At 46.4% G+C, this 12947-nt stretch overlaps 1 protein-coding gene across 15 annotated transcripts in view; it reads left to right on the forward strand.

Moving 5' to 3' along the window:
• LOC128153888 (H(+)/Cl(-) exchange transporter 5) overlaps window positions 1–12450 on the forward strand; it is a 45165-nt gene extending 32715 nt beyond the window's left edge. For 14 of the 15 annotated variants that reach the window (XM_052813788.1, XM_052813786.1, XM_052813790.1 and 11 more), the window contains 8 exons: window positions 487–609; window positions 1084–1290; window positions 2291–2371; window positions 3270–3812; window positions 5042–5228; window positions 6636–7034; window positions 9421–9637; window positions 10505–12450. In XM_052813788.1, coding sequence (XP_052669748.1) covers window positions 487–609; window positions 1084–1290; window positions 2291–2371; window positions 3270–3812; window positions 5042–5228; window positions 6636–7034; window positions 9421–9637; window positions 10505–10595 — 1848 coding nt within the window. In that variant the 3' untranslated portion in view covers window positions 10596–12450. The remainder of the gene's footprint in view (window positions 1–486; window positions 610–1083; window positions 1291–2290; window positions 2372–3269; window positions 3813–5041; window positions 5229–6635; window positions 7035–9420; window positions 9638–10504) is intronic. The other variant, XM_052813783.1, reaches the window with a different exon arrangement.
• The last annotated feature ends 497 nt before the right edge of the window (window positions 12451–12947 follow it).

Below are 12947 nucleotides of genomic sequence, written 5' to 3' on the forward strand. Positions count from 1 at the left end.
GGGTGTAAACAAACTCAAACAAGTTACTTATGTTTTGTCCTCGGAGGGGGTGAGGGGAAGCAGAGCATTGACACATTCACAAGTGCAGTGTTTTCGTCATGTGTCTGAGACTGGCTGCTTGGAGGATATTTTGCCCATGAACGTTTTAGAGGAATGCCAGGTGAGCTCAGGTCTTGTGTTTCTGACAGCTCTATCCCGTGGAGCTGCCTGCTTGACTGGGGCAACGCTTACCCCAGTACCAAGCTACTTGTGTACCTTATTTGCTATTTTATATAACTGTCTTTGGAGATACGATTGGTTCACATCCCTGTAACCCAGCAAATGTAACTTGTCCTTGAAACCTCAGACTTACTGTAGTTCTCTTCATTTTTGGCTGATAACTGTATGTGGGATTACTGACTATTTCTGTGTGCCTGCTTCAGTGCACAGGTTTGATGTGATCTCAGTTGAAATTATCTAAATTGAGTAATTTTCTCTGCATTTCAGGGGGCTTTTGCATATATTCTCAACTACTTCATGTATGTTATCTGGGCCTTGCTGTTCTCCCTTCTTGCTGTGTTACTTGTGAAGGGGTTTGCTCCTTATGCCTGTGGCTCAGGGATCCCAGAGGTGAGTGAGAATGAAAGTGGGTTGGGTTTTTTTTAAGGTGGAGTAGGGATCCCCTGCTACAGAATAATAATTTCTTGCACTTCAGATGGTGGCTTAATATATGGGGTTTTTTTCCAAACTATTCCTGAAACATGTCTAGTACTTAAGTCTCCGTACAGTCCCTTTAAAATGTTTTAACATTCACTGCAAGAGGTACAAACAAAAGCATGCCATTTGGGTAAGACAGGCTACAAAAGCTAGCCTCAGATTTTTCTTCAGCAGGGATAGTGGCCCTGAAGGAAGGACTCAAATGGCTGTTTCTGCCTTTGCATGGAGGGATATTTTTAGTGACTCTATATTACTTTTGGTAGCTGGGAGGGGACTCTGAAAGCTGTAGAGGAAAGCTGAGGGCAGGATTGGGAGTGCCTAGTAAAACAGGAGCTCTGACCAGGGCTTGAATGAAAGCCTGTAGAGCTTTGTGTGCTTGACTTCCAGATCAAAACTATCTTAAGTGGTTTCATCATTAGAGGCTACCTGGGCAAGTGGACGTTGATCATCAAAACCATCACCTTAGTGTTGGCGGTGTCCTCTGGGCTGAGCCTGGGCAAAGAGGGGCCTCTGGTGCACGTCGCCTGCTGCTGTGGAAACATCTTGTGTCATCTCTTCACCAAATATAGGAAGAATGAAGCAAAGCGTAGAGAGGTATGGAGAGACACCAATGTTGTCAAAGTGTTGAGGTAGTGTGGGGAGACTGGTGGGTCTGGCGCTTTCCCCTGACTGTAAATTGTTCTGTTTTGGCATGTTCTTGGTGTGCCTCAGCACAACACCTAGTTGGAGCAAAAGCCATCTCGGTTAGGAAGTGACACCAAAGCATCTCCCCGGCACAGGTCGTCATCTCATTTGTGATGGGAGCGTTCACTGGCACTAACCTGCTGCAGGCCCGGTTCTGCAACACTTGTTTGCGTTTGCCATGCAACTCCATAAACTGTTGGGACTGTTTGAGGGACCTGGACTTGGCCATAGGAGTAGAACAAAGGGCTTTGCTTTCGAGGACACAGCAATGGGCATGGCGTAAGGACCAAGCTAACATCTAACATAAAGCTCATGAGTGTTTCCTCACAGTGCTCTAAGGCTTTTCTCTGGACAAGTCACTGGAAAATGGTTAATGTGGGATGCGTAGTATCACATTGGCCAATTTACCTTCTGCTAAACCAAACCTGACAGAATCTACCCAGTGGGCCGGCATGGTTTTGGGTGGCCCCACACCACCTCCAGTTACACTGTGTTACCCTCTTCTGAGAAATCGTATGATTGCAAGACAGGCAAACGTGGGAAAAGTCAGTGTGTTCCAGGAGGTGAAATTACTGCTATTCTGTTTTACTGAAGCTTTATCTAAGATGAAAGCATAGTATGAAATCAGCTGAAACAGAAAAAGGTAATTGCCAGTGATGCCACTTCTACTAATTGGGGGTGGGACATTTGAAATGCTAACACCAATGTTTTTGTAGCTACTTGCAGCCCTTCTCCTGAGGGAATGGGCTCACTCCACCTTTTCCCTGCTGTCTTTAAAACAGGTCAGACCCTGGCTTACTGTGCACTCACTGGAGATAGAAATTGTACAAATTTAGGTAAAGACAAACAAAACAAGGGGGAAGGTTGGGGGGGGATGAAAATGTCTGACTGTCTTTGGGTTCTCTCTTAGGTTTTATCAGCAGCTGCAGCTGCTGGTGTGTCTGTAGCTTTTGGTGCACCGATTGGAGGAGTGCTGTTTAGTCTGGAAGAGGTAACATCAGCATTTTCTATTAGCTCTGGGCGAGCTGGTTTATTGCAAGAACTGACCCTGCTGGTTTAAAAATACAGTCCACTCATAACTGCTTGGGTGTGGAAAGGAGACCCTCTTGAATACTGATTGGTGGTGTATTTACAAGGCCAAGCAACCTAAAAGCTTATTGGGGTTTCAGGTAATTCTTATGAATACTGGAGAATTTATTTTGGATGATGTCTATCCATAGCTTTGCAATAAACCTGTTGGTTTCCCCCAGTCTGTCTGTGCTCAGCAACATTGACTGCTCACAGCCACAGCCTCTGTCATGTTTTCTGTATGTCCACTCTCCTGACAACTCTGTCCCAGGGTACCTGGGAACAAATTTATCTGGCTTATCAAACCCCTTTCCTTCCCAAGGGACTTCTAATCCTTGTTCTTTTGATCCAGACGTGAAATGGATCACGGCTGCTAGCTTCAGAGCTTAGCTCGGAGGAGGAATGGGATGGTTTTGCTCAGCTGAGCAGTAGTTGTGGTGGTAGCTGTGGCAAGCACTGTTGTTTGGCACTTCTGGACTTTACAGAGCATGCAAGGCAAATAGTTCTCTCTCTTCAGCTCATAGCTTATTTGTAACAGCTTTTATTATCAGAGTACGTCGTCTTCACTTCAGGGATCATAGGGGGCACTTGCTGCATTCGAAGTATGCAGGCCAGGACCCATCCCAGTCATTGCAACCCGTATTGAATGGGAGCTCAAAATAAAGCCTGGGGTGTTTGGCTGGAGAGGAGGGAATGTAGCCAGTGCACATCTATCTCAGTCCTTGCTTTTACTTCATGCAGTGGTGATTTTGTTACTGGGCAGCAGTTGGTGTAGTGGGAAGTGTTAAAGTGACTGAATCTGCTTTGTTTTTCCTTTTTAGGTCAGCTACTACTTTCCTCTCAAGACGCTGTGGCGCTCCTTCTTCGCTGCTCTGGTCGCTGCGTTTACTCTGCGCTCTATCAACCCTTTCGGGAACAGCCGCCTGGTTCTCTTCTATGTGGAGTTTCACATGCCATGGCATCTTCTGGAGCTCGTGCCATTCATCCTTTTGGGAATATTTGGTGGGCTTTGGGGAGCTTTCTTCATTCGCAGCAACATTGCCTGGTGCAGGCGACGAAAGACAACCAAGCTTGGCAAATACCCTGTGCTGGAGGTGTTTGCAGTGACTGCGATCACAGCCATTCTGGCCTTCCCCAACGAGTACACCAGAATGAGCACCAGTGAGCTGATTTCTGAGCTCTTCAATGACTGTGGGATTTTGGACTCATCCAAGCTCTGCGAGTATGTAAATGATTTCAACAGCACCAAAGGGGATGACCTGCCAGACCGAGCTGCTGGCCCAGGAGTTTACACTGCCATGTGGCAGCTGGCTTTGGCCCTTATAATGAAAGTCTTCATCACGATCTTCACCTTTGGCATGAAGGTGAGAATTGCCTGTGAAGGAGCTCATGTTCTTCTCATCCTCTGCAGGAACCCTAGGTCCTAAGAGTTTTATTTGCTCAATAAACAGACATGATTTCCTCCCCAAGCTCTGTTAAGAAGCGGGCATGGTGATAGACTGCAATTATTTGTTCGGTGCTTGTAACCGAGGGCAGTAGAAACCTTTTAGCCTGAGGGTGGGCTTCGGATGCAGTCACTGAAGCTGGTGTCTCAGGGCTTCATGTCCCATTTTCCAGACACAGAATGCTTCTAAATTGTCCTACCTCAAGCCTTTTTGATATATATGCAATATATATATATATATGCACAATAGCTAATTGCAAAGCAATTGATATCTTAATTTGTAAATGCTTATTTATCGTAGCTGTTGCTTGGTCAGATGGTTCTGAACTTGTTTGGTGGCAGCTTCCCGAGCTATGGATATAGTGCCTAGGTCTGAGCTTTCCTGCAGTGGGGTTCAGCAGGTGGAGCTGAACCCTGCCCCCCAGTCCTTGAGCGGTCTGTCCAGAAAGGTGACATCACCAGAGAGGTTTGGACATCATTGTTGCCGTGAGGCAGTCGCTGACACTCAAGGGCAATCATCAAGTCTGTGAGAAAGATGTACAATGCGTGAGAAAGCTGTATGACAAATGTGTAAAGGAAAGAGGGGGGAGATTCTCTGACTTCAAACAGGAGCTTTTGGAGTCCTGGAACAGCTGAAGTGCAGAGGTGAAACTTGCTGGCAGTGGCTCTGCTGGGTGTCACTTGTGCTGTGTGTGCTAATTCCAGGAACCCTCACTTTTACAGTGGAGTTTGAATTTCTGCCAGGGAAGAAGGATGATTCTACTCCCAGTACGTGAAGCCAGCAGAGTGGGAAAATCCCGTGCCTGCAATAAACATATACTCGTGTGGTTGGAAAGGCACAGGGGAGTGTTAGCGGTGTGTGAGTGAAGCTTTGTTATATTCTCTTGGGAAATAAGCTTTTGAAAAAAGCTTGTTCTGTTCCACGCTAACCTCTTGTGTGGCTGTTTCTCCTGCTCAGAGAGGAGTAAATGCAAACTGTTGCAGAGACTTCAGAGCATGAGGGTGCAGGAAGGGCAGAGGTGATAGAGCAAGGCATCCTTGCCAGTTTTAACTTCAGTGTAACCTCTAATTCAGTCCTGTTCTGAACTCCCATTGCTAGTCTTTGAAATGTCTGAGAAATGGCACATTTACTGATGTGTGTTTTCACAGGTCCCTTCTGGTCTCTTCATCCCCAGCATGGCGGTGGGTGCTATAGCAGGCAGATTGCTCGGAGTAGCCATGGAGCAGCTGGCCTATTACCACCACGACTGGGCCATCTTCAGTGGCTGGTGCAGTCAAGGAGCTGACTGCATCACTCCTGGCCTCTATGCAATGGTTGGGGCTGCAGCATGTCTAGGTAAGCAAGATGTCTTTTGAAGTCCAAGCTGTGGTTTGGGTCTTGGTTGGCCATGTTAAGAAGTGTAGTAGTGAAATGCTGCTGCTGTTCTTGCAGTCCATAGAAGCTGGGTTCATCTCAGGAACAGGAAACTTTTGCACTAGCATGTGCAATGTGTTCCTCATCCTGTTTGCATTCTTTTGCCAGCACCAACCTATAGTTGGGCACGACAGGTTTCAGTGGGGAGCCTCCTGAATAGGCAGCTAGAATAAATGAGACTGGCCAGGGACTTCAGGTCTTCCTGTGGGGTTTTAATTCATTTTACTTCCTGTTCTGGCCTCAAATCTTACGATGCAACTCTTCTTTAAAGTGCTCTGGTTTTTGGTAACACTTCTTCTGCTTGGCTGAATTTGAGAAATTGAGTGCACGTGACTGAACTTCACTTTTACTGTAATTCCCAATCCTCTCCTCCACAGAATAATATGTTTAACTCTTAAGGGACTACTTTACTGTATCAGGAGAAACTTGCATTTCAGGAACAATAAAAGCATGCTACCAAAACCCATCTTTGGCCTTTTTAAAGGGGATAGACCTTCTTGTTTGCATGTAAGTGATGAAAAATAAATATGGTTCCACCTCATTAACTGTTCTGTTTACCACTGGGCAGTACTAAAGGTGCCCCTTTAGGAGATGGTTATTGGAGCAAAACTCCTCTAAAATATTTGGGAGTAGCTTTGGGACTTGAATCTCAAAAGCATAATTTAAATATGCTGAGACAAAGTGCTGTTTTAAAAAAAAGGTCAATATTTAAGAAGACTCATCTGTTTTCTCTTGAAATGCCTCAACTGTTTTAGTGTGAAAACCTAAAGTGTAATGAACAGTAGTCAAAATATCTGGCTGAAAGCCGGCAAACTTGAAAGGTAAGTTGTCTGAAGCCCTTGCTGTTAGTGGACTTAATGCTAGTAACCAGAGGATGTCAGGATGACGCTTGCCTTTTGCATACAGCCTGCCAGAGGTCGCATTTCATGAATCTGCCTATGGAGGTGTGTATAAGGCCCTTCTATGGCATGGCCAAACTATTTTGCAGCTAACTAAGTAACACAAGAGAAAGTTAGCCATCTTTTAAGGTTGCTTCTGAGTTCAGGGAAAGACCCATCAAAACCATGTAGCAAACCCTTGTAAGCCAGCCCATGGCATGATATTCTGGAAGGGACGGATGGTTTCAGTACTCTGTTCTGCTTGTGTTTGGCTTCCACTGCAATGCTGAATGTGATGTAGGAGTCCAACAGTACAACTGCTTGCTGATACGATACCTTCTCTAGATGCATCAGCAGAGGATAGCTGTAGCAAACCTCAGAACAGCTCTCCTGCCTGGAAACCCTCAAAACTGCGTGTTCATGTCATCTGTCTTCTGTGTTCTGTTTGCAGGTGGAGTGACCCGAATGACTGTGTCACTAGTGGTCATTATGTTTGAGCTCACTGGTGGACTGGAATACATCGTTCCTCTGATGGCAGCAGCAATGACCAGCAAGTGGGTGGCTGATGCCATTGGACGGGAAGGCATTTATGATGCCCATATTCGCCTCAACGGATACCCTTTCTTGGAAGCCAAGGAAGAGTTCTCACACAAGACACTTGCAATGGATGTAATGAGGCCACGGAGGAATGACCCTCCTCTGACTGTCATCACTCAGGACAGCATGACCGTAGAAGATGTTGAGACCATCATCAATGAAACCACGTACAGTGGCTATCCAGTGGTGGTGTCACGGGAGTCCCAAAGGCTTGTTGGATTTGTCCTCAGGAGAGACCTCATCATTTCAGTTGGTAAGAGGCAAGATACTGTGTACATAAATGATGCCATCAGAGGCCTTAAATGGCACCAGCTGTAATTTACTTGATGAGTTTGAACACCTAGTAGTGATGGTGTCTGTGCTTACTGGTGCCTGAGCAGCGTGGCATCTGCATGCATTGAGCACGAAGGACAGGATGGCTTGCCTGGTGCAATTAGTATTGCTCTGCTGACTTCATGAACCTTAGGGCATGGTTGTGTGGCATGAGACTTCTTGCCAGCAAGAACTAAGCCTTCCTGACTTTGTGGATGAGAGGACGTGGAAAGCTTTCTTAACTGTTAATGTCTCAAACCTTATTTTATTTCATTAAGGAAAAAAGTCTAGTTGGTCCATGTGCTGAATATTGGGTCACTTCTGAGGTGCTGCTGTCAAATCTATAAATATCGATACTGATGTTTTATAGTCTTCTATCTCTCTTCACCTGTGAAAGCCAGCCTGGTCTTCTAGTTGTTTCACTTGTGCTCCCGTCCTGTATTGGTGGTTGTGAGGCAGGTGGTGTGTGGTGCTGGCAGGACTTGGTAAACACTGTCCTGGCATCACTCAGATGCAATTTCCATCTGTGATGCGAGTTGAGCTCCTTTGGAAACAGCTCTGCCATATTACAATTTAGGGCACGTTTAGGTTCCTCTTGCTCTCAAGTTTCTTAGAAATCTGCAAGTGCTGTTTACCAGCATGAGACCCGAGTGGAAATTCTGGTCACGTTGTCTCTTGTGGGCTTGGGCGAGACAGGATGTCTTCTCTTGATGAAGCAGGAGAAATCTGTGTGTTATGGTTGAGCGGTCCTTAAAAATTGTGCCTGCACTGGAGTGAAGATTGGGCATAGAGGTACCAAGCCCCACACTCTCATGCAGGTGGAGTCCGTGTGGTTTGTGTCCAGCTGCAGCTCGGGCTCCAAGCATCTGCGCTGAGCGTGGGTGAGCTGGAGTTGCTGAGATGCTTCCTTACACCGGCACCCGGCAGGGTTCGTGCAAGCCCTGTGGCAAGCTGGATGGGAGAACTGATGCAGCTGAAAACACATTTCCCCTCCCTGCTCGGTTAGCTCCTGCAGGTCAGTCCCCTCTTCTGGCTCTTGGAGGGGGGGATATGGATGCTGGTGCAAGGGAGCGGGTGAGAGCGCGCTGGCTGTCCGCTGACTGCGGGTTGGCAGTCACCTTGGATGAAAGCAGAAAACGATCGTAGGAACAGCATGATTGTGGAAGATTGAAGACACGCGAGCTCTCGGTGTATTCTCCAGCACATGGCTGAATGCACTGTCTTAGCTCAAGCTTGACAACTTGATGTAGGGGTGGTGCGAAGGCTTGGTCCTGAGCTGGCTTTGTCCCATAGCAGAGCTAGAGTAGTTTTTATCATTAAGTTGCCTGCAGCTATGCATCAACCCTGTGTGTTCCCTCTCTCTTTTGAGAGGAGTTTTCAGTGTCACTTTTAGGATGTGCAATACAGTCTTCTGGAGCATGTGAATATTGCACTCGTTCTTCTGATAAGTATCTGGCCAAATGCTTATGACACTATGGAATAAAATGCAGAAAAAATTGTACTATCATGCTATGTGTATTGCCTGCCTTCTGTAAGGCTGCTTTGTGGTATGACCACGAATTCTCCTATTTGTGTTATTCTGAATCTGCAGGGACTCGTTAAGAGTAATCTTTTCCCCAAGATATGCACAGTAATGCACTGTTGTGTGCTACAGAACAGCATTTAGCTTTTGATGGCCAGCTCCAAATACCTAGTCTGGTGTTTGGGCTGCCAGGCTAGCCCTTTCCCAGTGCACCTCGGAATGTAAATATCAAATGAAGCTGCAATGTGGCAGTTATCCAAATTGCCTGTGTAGCAGGAATGTAATGCATTAGTGTAAATATCTGAGCGATGGCAAGTAATTAACTTGTTTTCTGTCCTTGACCCTAATCATGGGTGTGGAGCCTGTGCCAGTAGGTTAAGTGCTTAAAAATACTCCTTTAGCGACTCTGCACGGGACCCAAGTTGGTGACTGATAAAAGTACGAAGCATTTTATCTACCTCCTCTTAAAACTGGGAAGTTAAATATCTCCAGAACTTGCATCTACATGGCCAGAGCAAAATGCTGAGATGCGTGGCAGCCTTGACATTAGGCAAAGCGTGTGCTGATCTCACCCCTGGGGTGAAACTTTGGAGATCTTAGAGGTTACGCTGTAGTTATTAGAAGATAGGATGGAAACATATCGCACCTTCCTTGGGTCATCGGTTGCCTTGAGAAACACCACAGGTGAAGGGAAGGAATGGACTTATAAGGCCATCCCAATGTGGGCAGTGAGAGAAAAGGGCATGTTCTTCGCTTTGGAAAAGGAAAGGAGGGATGATATTTAATCAAATATTTCTTCTTCCAGAAAATGCCCGAAAGAAGCAGGATGGGATTGTGAGCACTTCAATTATTTATTTCACTGACCACTCTCCTCCGCTGCCTCCAAGCTCCCCCTCTATGCTGAAACTCAGGAGCATCCTGGACCTCAGTCCTTTCACAGTGACAGACCAAACACCCATGGAAATCGTCGTGGATATATTCCGCAAGCTGGGATTGCGCCAGTGCCTGGTTACTCACAACGGGTAAGAACGCTGCAGGCAGAGCCCTGAGGTCCCAGGATTGCCTGTAGACCTGAGTCAAAACCTCCTCTCCTTCCAGTGAACAAAGCCCTCTGATGTGTAGAGCACTGAGCATCAGCTGGAGCAGTTGTTATCTGGAAAAAAGCGATTGTGAACCCCTGAGCCTCTTTCAGTTGAAGCAGTAACATAAAGCCTGTAAGGCAAAGGCACAGCTCCATAGGGTGGTGGGTCTCTAGAACTGATGGAAAGGGCTCACGGCCTCCCTCAAATCTGGCCATGTGTATCATGTTACTACGTGAATTTGCTTTGTTGTCGGTCAGAAACAGCGTGTTTGGCGAGGTGGGAAGGAAGGAGGGCAAAGATAGAAACCGAGCGATCTGTTCCCTGAAGGGTGGCACCAGCGGGATTTCTCTCCCTGTTCCCTGGCTGTGGTGCATTTGGACCAGCTGATCTTTCCAGCTCCTGACAGACAGCCGCATTGCTCAGCGTCACTCCCCAGCAGACGTTCTGCCTAATTCCCTAGTTCCTAGCATGCCTCTCGGCACCTTTTTGAAAGCACAGCTACTGAAAGTACTAGGACTTAAAATGCAGCACTAGACATCAGGTTGATCTTTTCAGAGAAGGTGGGTGTTAATAATTATTAGCATTTGTCATTTGGTTATAACCTCCTTACCTCTTTTATTGTAAAATACTGATAGCATTTCTGTTGGGGCTTGTGAGCACCATACTTTGTGTGGAGTGTCAGCGCTGCGTTCCAAAAAGGCACTTCAACTACTGCAAGGCATTAAAATTGCCCTACGTGAAGCTATGCAAGAGCAAGGATACCTTCTGTGGGTGTTGATGCACTAAAAATGTGTTTTCATTTTTCAGGAAGCTACTCGGGATCATTACCAAAAAGGATGTATTAAAGCACATTGCACAGCTGGCTAACCAGGACCCAGATTCTATACTCTTCAATTAAAGGCAGATTAGTAGGTATTGTGTGTTCAACACAAAAGAAACTTTCTAGAGGATCCTGGATATACTTTCCTATTTTTATTGAGACCATGGAACTGTTTTCAGCATTTCCTTCCGTGGAGCTGAAGAAGATAATTTTTTTTTCTACCAGATAACCAATTGCACTACATAGTCTGTGGAACATAATCTTCTTTTTAGAAGAAAAAAAAGACTTTACGTTGCTTTTGTGAAGTTGCATTGGGAAGATTCCATGAAGGAGTAAAAGCAAAATGCTATAGAATTGTATCTCCTCTTCTTATTTTATTTGAACTCTTGTTACTAACGTGGGGGGGGAAAGACAAGGTCTATACCTTCAGAAATTCTGAAGGAGAAGGATGATTTTGCACGCAGCATTCAGGTGGTGGCAGAAAGATATGGTTGTGACTCAGGGGTGGTATATTTCCAGTTAGCCACTTGGTAAAAATAAGAACCTTGTAAAGTCAAAATAGGGGAGGGAAATAAAAAGAATTGGCTAGCTGAGGATGTTTTGCTGAAAGAAGGAAAAAAAACCCCAAAACAAAACCCCCAGAAGACCAGATCTCCTTAAAATTGGGCCCAGTTTCTGATTGGCAAGAAGCTTATTTTGATTAATCTTCTGTGAATGTATTTAATTACTCTGATGCTGCCTTGCCAGGAGAACCCCAGGGAGGAGGCAGAAGGAGTTAACAGCTGTATTCTCGTTGTGATCCCTTTTTAAGATATACGCCTAAGGATTTCATCTCCTTGATTTCCCTTGAGCATGTAATTAAAATCGCAAAGGCTGAGTCCTAAGTTATTGCCCTGCCTTTACTGCACTTCCCAGTAAACTCTGATCGTGTTAGATATTGCACAACTGACCTCTTCCTCAATCAGCAGTGTCTTAGATGGCTGAGGATGTCCTACTGGAGAGCCCTGTGCCCGGGACGTTTACATGGATGCGTGTGCTGTTCCCTGCTCCTCTCCTCAGCCCCGCACCCAACTCAGGCCCGGATCCTGGCTGTAGGATTGGCAACACTGCCACTTTATGTACGTACACCGCTCGGTGTCTCTCCTTTTGCCAACAACTATGCAATAAAGCCCTTCCTGACCACTGTCAGCCAAGTAACTTGTTCCACATCTGTGCTCCTCAAGTCCCTGTCCCAGATCTTACCAAATTATTTTCCTGTTAATAAAATTGTGACCGTTTACTGGAATTTTGAAGGTATATGAATGCTTTCAGAGGTCGATGTTGTTCATCATGGCTTCAGTCTGTAGCGGATGCCATTTTACGGTCCGTGGCTGAGGCTCGTCGGTGGCAGCAGCAGGTTCCTCTTGCCTCTGGCTCACCACCGAGGCTGCAGAAGGGAGCCAAGCTGTTGAGCAGTGGCCAAGAATTAAGGAGTGGGGGCTCTGACTCTGCTTCCCGACGGACGAACCTCCAGCTGTAGAGCAGGTGTTGCACTTCGCACAGCCTCAGCCGCAGAGGCCGTGGTAACAGCTCCCCTCGTCCCAGGCTGAGGCTTGGTGGCGGGAGGTGATGGGTCCTCCGTGTGAGGCTGCTGCCGCTGCCCATGATAAAGCTGTTTTGTGGGGGAGTGGGGACTCCTGGCTAGAGTTGGCTGGAAGTTTGGTCAATCTTAAACTCTCTCAAATATAAACAAATTCCTTATCTCTACTTGGAGCAGAAGCCCAGCTCATTTATTTTTCAAAGCCATCCAACAGTGAATACCTGCTGCCACTGCTTTAACCTGGCAGTGAGGTGGTGATGTCTTGAGTTCTTGTATAGCTTAAAGCTGAATCAAACCAAGATGTTACTAATGGATCAGATACCTACTGCTTAGAAAATAAATGCCTTGACTTTGTCTGTGGTGGTTTTGTACAGCAGGAGGTGGTTGCTGAGTTGAAACAAAGACCATAGCGTGCCCGTAAGTCACAACTTGAAATGCTTTGTGTTCTGCCTTGGCTGTGGCTGGCAGCAGAAGCTTTGCCTTTAAATGGGTTTTTTTTGTCCGCTTTGGAGAGGGTTGTCCCCTGTGAGTCTGGCTCTGAGTCCAGGGAAGAAGCCGCCTTCTTCCACTTCCCTGGGGATGTCTGCACTGGAAGAGGCTGGGGATGCCTGTCCCGTGCATGCAGGCTTCTCTTCCCTGCGGCATGCTCGGAACAGGAGAAAGACAAAGTTGGTTGTTTTTTTCTACTTTTCTGCTTACCTTACAATACGCAGGAGGGCTCTAGCTTGAAAAATATGGTCCCTGCTTCAATTAGATCCACGATACACGAGAGCCCATTCCTCTCATTCTTGTGGGAAGGCTGCTGTAGCCCGGTGCAAAGGTAAGGGCAAGAGGTGCCAAAAGGGAAACCC

Source organism: Harpia harpyja, chromosome 18 (assembly GCF_026419915.1).
Source record: "Harpia harpyja isolate bHarHar1 chromosome 18, bHarHar1 primary haplotype, whole genome shotgun sequence".
NCBI lineage: Eukaryota > Metazoa > Chordata > Aves > Accipitriformes > Accipitridae > Harpia > Harpia harpyja.